This window comes from Physella acuta, unplaced genomic scaffold (assembly GCF_028476545.2).
Source record: "Physella acuta isolate Inbredline_101_S28 unplaced genomic scaffold, ASM2847654v3 ptg002065l, whole genome shotgun sequence".
Taxonomy (NCBI): Eukaryota; Metazoa; Mollusca; class Gastropoda; family Physidae; genus Physella; species Physella acuta.
This window is the reverse complement of record NW_026733568.1, coordinates 9,416-19,744: the sequence shown is the minus strand read 5'-3', so window position 1 is coordinate 19,744 and position 10,329 is coordinate 9,416. Positions and strand designations below refer to the sequence as shown.

At 37.8% G+C, this 10,329-nt stretch overlaps 1 protein-coding gene across 1 annotated transcript in view; it reads left to right on the top strand.

Moving 5' to 3' along the window:
* LOC131931960 (uncharacterized) overlaps positions 1 to 9,251 on the top strand; it is a 58,692-nt gene extending 49,441 nt beyond the window's left edge. Inside the window, exons 36-39 of the mRNA XM_059288802.1 lie at positions 4,652 to 4,773; positions 5,157 to 5,463; positions 6,764 to 6,901; positions 7,910 to 9,251. Coding sequence (XP_059144785.1) covers positions 4,652 to 4,773; positions 5,157 to 5,463; positions 6,764 to 6,901; positions 7,910 to 8,111 — 769 coding nt within the window. The 3' untranslated portion in view covers positions 8,112 to 9,251. The remainder of the gene's footprint in view (positions 1 to 4,651; positions 4,774 to 5,156; positions 5,464 to 6,763; positions 6,902 to 7,909) is intronic.
* The last annotated feature ends 1,078 nt before the right edge of the window (positions 9,252 to 10,329 follow it).

Below are 10,329 nucleotides of genomic sequence, written 5' to 3'. Positions count from 1 at the left end.
GTTTCTGTGTGGATCTTCTCTAAATGACGTCACGCATTTTTTTGACGATTTTTACCTCCCCCCCTCCCCCTACACATCGTCACAAAAATCCAGACCCCCACCCCCTAAAATGACGTCACACAGTACTAGATTCTAGATCTAAATTACTACAGTTGCCTACACTCTAGATTTAGTTCTTAAGTTCTACAACAAGACTACACTAAACTTCGCTAGATCTAGAATAATCTAGATTCTATATATAAATTGATATTGAACATATTCTAGTCTACCTGTCTTAAAGTAAATAGCCTATTTAGTAATTAATTCCACTCAACTACACTGTAAAATAAAAGAAACTAGATCTAGAATCTAGATCTCTAGACTACTCTTGAGTCTATAAATTAAAAATAAATCCTGTATGTCGTATGTTACTAAGTCGGAATTTTCAAGAGGGTTTTTTTTAAAGTCATAGATCTAGATATAGAATTCTAGATCTAGAAATCTAGACTCTAGATCTAGGCTATATATATTTATTAATTAAATTATTTAAATTAGGCTTGATTTCAGATATACGATTGAAATCTTTTAGGCCTATAAATATCATATTTTATATAGATTATTATAGATGTATTATTATTATACAGGTTGTATTCTAGATCTATCTAGATCTATATAAAATATAATATATTTGTGTGTGTGTGTGTTATTTTAAACTTAATTTACTTAAAACAACTTATTGTCGGAGTTTTTTTTATTCCAAAAACGAAAGTAGATTTCATAACTTAAAAAAAAAAAAAAAAAATATTCACATTTGGTTTGAAAAAACAAAAAAACGCCAGCTGGCAACTACCGGAGCGAGAACTTGGTAAGCTACTTTAACAACTTACAAGCCCAATACCATTGTGTCAAATTGATTTTTACTAGCCACTATACTCTAACCTGAAAACCTGCATACACCTTTGCTGAAAAGGTAGCATTTGTCTCATTAAGTGCTAAAATTAATTATTTATTATTTACCTCCAGACATGTGCTGCTAAAAATGTTAATATACACTGCGGTATTACCTCCAGATATATGCTGCTAAAAACCTCTATATAGTATATAGTATACTACTGTGGTATTACCTCCTGACATATGTTACTTAAAATTTTAATAATAATATAGTACAGTGGCGTAGCCAGGATCGTCTCATGGGGGGGGTTCCAATTTTTTTCCAGCATTTTATATATATATATATATATATATATATATATATATATATATATATATATATATATATATATATATATATATAGACGCAATAACAGTACTAGAACACACAAACAGATAAAAGTACTTATAACATTACTTACCTATAATCGTAGTTCAAGTCTTCTTGGACTCTTGGCTAATTCATCAAGAACCTCATCCGCTAAAATTTCAATTTGTCGGTGAATATTTAATAATGCCAATCCATTTAGTCTATCCTCGCAAGTAGTATTTCGCAAGTACGTTTTTAGCCGTCTGAGAGTGGAAAAAGAGCGTTCGCTAACGGCAGTTGTTACAGGCAATGTTACAAATATTTGCAGTAGTTTGTGTACTGTTGGAAATATTTTTACGTCACACATTAAAAAAGCTTGATGAGCGTTTTGCGGTACATTTCCACTTGTAATAATGTGGCGCCACCACAGTTTCAGTTCTCCAATGCTTTCATCGATGACACTGCTGTTAATCAAACGTTCATATTTTTGCATAAGTGTTATGGCATTCTTTTCCTGTTCTTTGGTAAAACCCGAGTCATTGGGTAAAAGACACATAAAACCTCTCAAAACAGATTTATGTTTTAGCAATCTGTCTCCTATTTGACATATAACCGAATCAAGGAAAGGAATAAATACAGCTATTCTGTAATACTCTTCAGGCGTATTTGCCATAACATTGCAGCGTTGAATTTGTTTTCCAGCTCGACGTGGAATAAGTATATCTATGTCGAAGTCCTCACAAATGTCTTTGACTTCATTAAATACGGTAGTAAATTCTGATTCAGCATCCTTCCGCATATTCACTAGTAGGCTACTTGAATCTTCTGTAAATTTTAGAGCCGCAGATAGATCAAAGTTTTCTGTTTGGAGTATTCTGCTGACAGGAAGTGTTATTGCAAAGATTTTTGAGATAACTCTAAGAGAAACTTGAAACTCAAGACTCCTAATTGCTCCTAAAAGTTGAACCGCTGTTGAAGAAGTTGTTGTATCGTGCCAGGATGACATAATTTCCAGTGCATCAACAGTTGCTTTTTGAAGCTGTATAAAAACGTTGACAGACTCATGACGCTCAATCCATCTGGTTGCGCACAATCGTTTAAGTCGAGATGCTGATGCTTTAGGTGTTAATTTCTCTATTGAATTTGCAAGCAAAGATTGTCGTTTTGGTGTGTTAAAAAAGTTGTATGTACTATTAAGAATTCCCATACAGTTTCTCACAGCTGGTAGTTCGCAGGCATCAGAAAGTGCTAGGTTTAGACTGTGAGATGCGCAATGCACGTAAATAGCCAAATCAAATTTCTCAGCAACATATTGTTGCGCCCCATGAAGTCGACCACTCATTGCAGCGGCTCCATCATATCCTTGACCTATCATAAAATTACCGTCTATGTGTAAATTTGCTAGAGTGTCCATTAAAACATTTGCAAGTCCTTTGCCTGTTAGATCAGTTACACCTACAAACTGTAGGAAATCCTCCCTTATTTTCTTTATGTCGTTATCATAGTAGCGAACACACAACGAAAATTGCTCCATACCAGCTATATCACTAGTTTCATCGGCTAAGACAGAAAACAATTTAACAGAAGTAATTTTCGCAACAATCTTTTGAACAATTAATTTATTGCACACATTTATCACTTCATTCTGAATGGTGGGACTTAAGTATCTTGCATTTTTTGAAGAATTTTCTAGATGATGTTTAAGTGTTTCGTCTCCACCCATGGCTTTGTATCTTAAAAGAGCTCGAAAATTTCCATCATTTTCGTCAGGATCCTCCAACTGAAAATTTCCGAAATCCCTGTGCCCCCTAAGTGCAAGACCTTGTCGGCCGCAAAAAATTATAGTTTCTATTATGGGCGCTAACTTTAAACGATTTTCTAGAATTTGTTGACTTACTGATGAGTTCAAGGCGATGTTAATAGGTTCTATTTTTTTCTCCATAACCGATTTACGATTTTGGGAAAGTAAAATTGCTCTTTTATGATATTCACATTGCTGGTGCTCATTAAACTTGTCTGTTGCCTTTTTCCAGTTTGAAAATGGAATTTTTGATAACTTACCTAAAGGCTGACTACCTACACCACCATAATTCAAACTAAACAAAACACAATATTTGCAAAATGCGCCATCAAGTAATTTGGAATAAGTCAACCAGTTCCACCTAAGTAGCCACGAATATTGAAACTTTAAATTTCTTTGTCCGCTTGCTGGAAATTTAAAAAGTTCTTCGGGACGCCAGATGTTTTCTAATAAATACAACCGTGTATCATCTGTAATAACTCCTTTGATAAAATTGCCGATATCATTTGCATAAGAAACAGTCAAAGGTGCTGAATTTATGGAAATTTCTTGATGTAATGTAGTTTGAGAGTCAATAGTACCATCTTCATTTTTATCATTTTCAGTTTTATTTTTCTTTGTAAAGAAATCAGTTAATAAAGTAGTTTTAAATTTCCTTTTTCCACCCGACATCATTAAAATGAATTTAAATTGCTTTAATTATCAAAAAGATACACATTAAAACACGACTATGCGAATAAGAAAATAAATAATTATTGGTCTTTCTTTTCTGACTGTCTAAAAATGAATACTGTAGGTTCCTGGCTCTACATCTATATTTAACCACCTACGCAGTTTTTATATCTACCAACACTAAGTTTTGTGTCAACAATTGTGGGTCCAGCCCACGCTTTCCTGCCAGATGTGCATCCGGTAGTAATTGAGACGTACCCATATTCAAACCCACCCTCACCCCCCCCCCCCTGTCACACCCTTTAACTGATAACCTTGTGTCCTCTGCCATCTTTATCATTTTCAGTTTACTTATCTTTTTAAAAATTAAATAGTTTTCAGTTTCCCTGTTTCATCCGCCATTAGTGAAATGAATTTCAAATGTTTTGAAGTAGTAAAAACATACACATTATAGAACCTCAATGCGAATAATAATCAATTCCTTCGTTGTTGTTTTTTTTTAAATTTCTAGGCGCTTTCCGGTTGCACTACAATCATATTAGACAACAAAGGCCTACCCACGTAGCCCACCCCTCCCCATTCGACACTCCTTAACTGATCTAACCTTGGCCAACTTTCCCTTGGCCTACTGCGTTCCAGATTATTATACTTAACTTTAGCACGATAATAAAATTCATAACTAAATTCTACAGGCAATTCTCATCACAATGATATACATTGTTGTTCTAGAGGCTGCCAGGTTAAGTGTTTAGTGTTTAAGCCCTAAATAATATCGACACAAGTCAATAGCTGTAGCTTAACGTAAAAAGGTAGTCATATTGGGGGTACATGGGGGGGGGGGGTTATAACCCCCCCTAACCCCCCCTGCCTACGCCACTGATATAGTATAGCCTACTACTGTGGTATTACCTCCAGACATATGCGGCTTAAAATGTTAATATACTGTGGTAATACCTCAGACATATGCTGCTTAAAATGCAGAAAGAGCTGAGGACTCTGAATGTCCAGAAGAAAAGGTTGGTGCTAGAACAAGAGAAACAGGCTCGGATAAAGCAGCACATTATGGAAGGTACAAGGGCAGGTTTGTTTATATTTATCTTTCTATACCATATACATTTAAAGGGAAGCTAGTATTGTTTCAAATTATGAGTTGTGTCCCTTTGTATAACTATATAAATTTATTATTTTTTTTTAGAACCTCCACTTTTTTTTTTGGTTCTGGATTAAGATTTACAAAAAGCTAGCATGTAGAAAATGTATCACCTTAACACATTACAACATAAGCATGATAATCATTCTATTTGCTTTATAAATAAAAATAGAAGTTTAAGCCCTTACAAAGTAAAGATTTTTTTTTCCCACTGGTGTGAGAATATACTTGAACTTTTGAATATTTTGTTGCCCCTCACAAATTTTTCTTCACATTAGATATGTTACTCACGCCATGAACTCTGTGAATTTCAGGTCACGTGACTCCACGGGAAACACCCCACGCTGGACCAAACCTGTACACCAGGGCTAGTACAGTGCACGGGTCACGCCCCACCCTCAGCATACCTGTCCCCACACCTGTCTCCTCACGCCCCCACACTGCCACGGGGGGCCCCGAGACCCACCCTCCGCAGCCACTGCAGGTCCAGGTGAAGCCACATCCTCCTCCGATGAGCCTACAGCAGCAGATTGAGAAGGCGCTGGAGTTCAGGGCTAGGCAGCAAGAGGTGGAGGCCAGCCTGAGGGGCAAACAGGAGCTGGGGCATAAAAAGTCTTTCAGGTTGGTGGGGGAGGGGGGGGGGGGCAAACAGGAGCTGGGGCATAAAAAGTCTTTCAGGTTGGTGGGGGGGGGGGGAGGGGGGGAAGAAGGGCAAACAGTAGCTGGGGCATAAAAAGTCTTTCAGGTTGGTGGGGTGGGGGAGAAGGGCAAACAGGAGCTGGGGCATAAAAAGTCTTTCAGGTTGGTGGGGGGGGGGAGGGGGGAAGAAGGGCAAACAGTAGCTGGGGCATAAAAAGTCTTTCAGGTTGGTGGGGGGGGGGAGGGGGGGAAGAAGGGCAAACAGGAGCTGGGGCATAAAAAGTCTTTCAGGTTGGTGGGGGGGGGGAGAGAAGGGCAAACAGGAGCTGGGGAATAAAAAGTCTTTCAGGTTGGTGGGGGGGGGGGAGGGGGGGCAAACAGGAGCTGGGGCATAAAAAGTCTTTCAGGTTGGTGGGGGGGGGAGAGAAGGGCAAACAGGAGCTGGGGCATAAAAAGTCTTTCAGGTTGGTGGGGGGGGGGGAGAAGGGCAAACAGGAGCTGGGGCATAAAAAGTCTTTCAGGTTGGTGGGGGGGGGGGGCAAACAGGAGCTGGGAAATAAAAAGTCTTTCAGGCTGGTGGGGGGGGGAGGGGGGGGGCAAACAGGAGCTGGGAAATAAAAAGTCTTTCAGGTTGGTGGGGGGAAAGGGCAAACAGGAGCTGGGGCATAAAAAGTCTTTCAGGTTGGTGGGGGGGGGGGGGGCAAACAGGAGCTGGGGCATAAAAAGTCTTTCAGGTTGGTGGGGGGGGGGGGGAGGAAGGGCAAACAGGAGCTGGGGAATAAAAAGTCTTTCAGGTTGGTGAGGGGGGGGGGGGGGCAGTCTTTCAGGTTGGTGGGGGGTGGGGGGGGGGCAAACAGGAGCTGGGGCATAAAAAGTCTTTCAGGTTGGTGGGTGGGGTGGGCAAACAGGAACTAGGGCATAAAAAGTCTTTCCGGTTGGTGGGGGGGGGGGCAAACATGAGCTGGGGTATAAAAAGTCTTTCAGGTTGGTGGGGGGGGGGGAGGATGGGGCGGGGGGGGGGGGGCAAACAGGAGCTGAGAAATAAAAAGTCTTTCAGGTCTCATGTTGGGGGGGGGGGGGAGGTAAGACGAGGCAAAGTTGAACTTGGGCATAAAAAGTCTTTCAGGTTGGTGAAACCATTGGGTCTATGTGGGTGTTGCACAGGCACCTAACCCAGGGGGCATATGAACAATGAATGTGAAAAATGGAAAGTGGAATGTTTTAGTGGTGATTATTTTTTTTTTCATTTTAAGTTGGTATCTAATTTTTTTTTCTCTTATAGATGTCGACTCAGACAATCCAATGATAAAAAACTAAATGCCCCCGACATTTCACCTGATATTGACCCATGGCAAATTGACCCGCGTAACCCACACGCCATGAGACCTAAGTCCAGCAAATCTATTCCAAGCAAATGCCAGTAAGTTTCTGTGTTTTTAAAATGAAAGAAAAATTATGATAACTTTTATTAGTTTGTATGCTATATGGCATTTTTTTAATTTAAAAATTAAACAAACTAGAACATATGCCATTCCTAAAGATTGTATGCTATATGGCATTATTTATGTAAAAAATAAACAAACTATAACATATGCCAGTCCTAAAGATTTAAGCTATGTGGCATATTTCTATGAAAAAAACACACACAGACAAGAAACTGATTATCCCTGATTATATTTGTGAAAAGGTGGATTTTGTTTTTCCATACGCATCCCAGTCCAATTCCAAACTTGTTTTAAAATTATTTTTTTTTACAATTGTAGCCTATTGTATTTCTTGCAGTTAGTATTTACTGCTCCTAGTCCAATTCCAAACTTCTGAAAAAAAAATTACAATTGTAGCCTATTGTATTTCTTGCAGTCAGTATTTACTGCTCCTAGTCCAATTCCAAACTTCTGAAGAAAAAAAAATTACAATTGTAGCCTATTGTATTTCTTGCAGTCAGTATTTACTGCTCCTAGTCCAATTCCAAACTTCTGAAAAAAAAAATTACAATTGTAGCCTGTTGTATTTCTTGCAGTCAGTATGTTTGTAGCCTATTGTATTTCTTGCAGTCAGTATGTTTGTAGCCTGTTGTATTTCTTGCAGTCAGTATGTTTGTAGCCTGTTGTATTTCTTGCAGTCAGTATGTTTGTAGCCTGTTGTATTTCTTGCAGTCAGTATGTTTGTAGCCTATTGTATTTCTTGCAGTCAGTATGTTTGTAGCCTGTTGTATTTCTTGCAGTCAGTATGTTTGTAGCCTGTTGTATTTCTTGCAGTCAGTATGTTTGTAGCCTGTTGTATTTCTTGCAATCAGTATGTTTGTAGCCTGTTGTATTTCTTGCAGTCAGTATGTTTGTAGCCTGTTGTATTTCTTGCAGTCAGTATGTTTGTAGCCTGTTGTATTTCTTGCAGTCAGTATGTTTGTAGCCTGTTGTATTTCTTGCAGTCAGTATGTTCTGGTGACCCGACCCAAGACCCAGCTGGACCTGCCCATGCCCACCCCCCTGGAGGAGCAGCTGCTGGCCTTGAGGTTCCCCGACCAGGGGGAGAAGGTGTTTAGGCAGTACGAGGGTTTGCTTTTCCGACCCCCACACCGGCCGGTCTATGGGATACAGTACAGTCCCTTTGAGCACCAGCTTTATGGATGAATTAGGGACTTTAGACTGCATGGATTATGGGCTTTTTAAATGTATGAATGAGGGCTTTTGACTGCAAAGATTATGGGCTTTTTAATGGATAAATGAGGGTTTTTAGACTGCATGGGTTAAGGGCTTTTTAATGGATAAATCAGGGCTTTTAGACTGCATGGGTTATGGGCTTTTTAAATGGATGAATGAGGGCTTTTATACTGCATGGGTTATGGGCTTTTTAAATGGATAAATGAGGGCTTTAGACTGCAAACGTTATGGGCTTTATAAATGGATGAATGATGTCTTTTACTATTAAAAAAAAAAACAACTGCATATGCTGGTATTAAAAAGAGTTTTGGGCTTTTTAGATGGATGAATGATGTCTTTTATGACTGTATGGGTCTTGGACTTTTAAAATGGATGATTGTGTAGATGTATTTTTTAATGCTATTTTGGATCCTTGCTTTTAGTCCAAATGAATCTGTATAGTTTTCTAATTATTATTTATTGGTAGCTAATCATAAAAAGTGTTGCTTTAACAATTAATTGGTGTATAAAACATGATAGGTGCTAGAAATTAATTAGACTACATGCATATTTTGTTGTTAGCCTATTTCAAACTTATTCTGTTTATGTTAGTGTCTTTGTACTATTAACGTGTGAAATTTAAACATTTAACATGGTATGGAAAATTTTATTCATTTTTTATTATTATTATAAAAAATATATATTTAAACTATTTTGAGGACTGTGTTTGTATTATTAGACTTGCATGCTATTAATACTTAATGATAATGCAATAATGTTAATGTGCTTAAAAAATTGTGATTGAAATATGTGCATTGTAAATAGATAAAAAAATAACATCGAAGCATTTATTGATGGCACTTGACTGTGATATGGTCTACAGTATTATAATAAAAATAATAAATTATTTTTACTTATACAAAAACAATTTTTAATTCAAATAATTTTAATGTATAATTTAAAAAAAAAAATTTCTGGTCATTTCTGTTTATTGGACAGACCGAAGTTTTGTTTCCTTGCCAAATCATCTGTCTCACCGAGTCCATTTTATTCTTGTAGAATTAAATTACTTGTCTTTTATATGTTTTAATATAGTTGTTTATAGAAAACTAGTGAGGAAAATGTATAGAAAGTAAAAGTCAATTCTATTTAGGCTTTGTGTTAATTTTTAAATCATTTAAAAAGGTTTACAGTTTGTATGCATTTATGAGTGACTGTTGAAAAATGTAGGCCTTTTTTATTTTTTTGAGTTTGTATTCATAGATGTAAAAATGAAATCATAATATATATTTTAGTTAAAATATAGCAACAGCTAAAATTATTAACATCAAGGAACCATAACTTCCCTTCTCTTTTAAGTGATAAATAAAAGTTGTCTCTCTTGGACCATAAATAAAATATTCGATCTAATCAAGAATGTTAGATAACTACCGTTAGAATTTTTGTTTCTTATATCCAAGTTTTAAAAATCTAAAATGGCAATTTAATTATAGGCGTGTTCTAGCGGTAGAGAGCTAGCCTGCCCACCCGAAAGTCTGACGGGTACCTAACTCACTGTAGGCTGGGCATAGTGCTGACCACTTTATCTCTCCATATGCCTAGGTGCATGAAACAGATGAACTCTACTTTGCCCCATGTGTTTTGGGTAAGAACGGGAAAAGATCATGAATTAAATTAATGAACTTTTCTTTATAACTCTGCCTCAGTCTTTTTATTTTATCTGAGACATTTATATGGATCATATTATTATCATATTATTGATAGCAGTATTTAGCAAATGTCAGTTAAATCAATTAGCCTATATGCATGTGTAATCAAATATAGAATAGTACAGACTTTTTTTTATTCTTCGTTCTTAATAGTAATGCCAGAAGGGCAGAGGCGTAGCGACCCTTCCCGGCGCCCGAGGACAAACTTTCGATTTGTTTGCACCCCCCCCCCCTCAAACTTTCGATTTGCACCCCCCTCCTATTTTGGCGCCCTCTAAGGTCGGCGCCTGGGGACATATGCCCCCCGTCCCCCTCGCTACGCCTCTGCAGAAGGGATTCCCCCCCCCCCCCCCCATCACAAGTATTACGTGTCAACTAGCTGTGCGCCATTGAAGACGTTGTCACCGAGATTTCAGCCTGCCTCTCTTTTAATATTTGCTTCGATAGCCTTTTGTCCAAAGTAAAAACAAACTCTTATCTAGCTCTGTGTTATTTTGTCC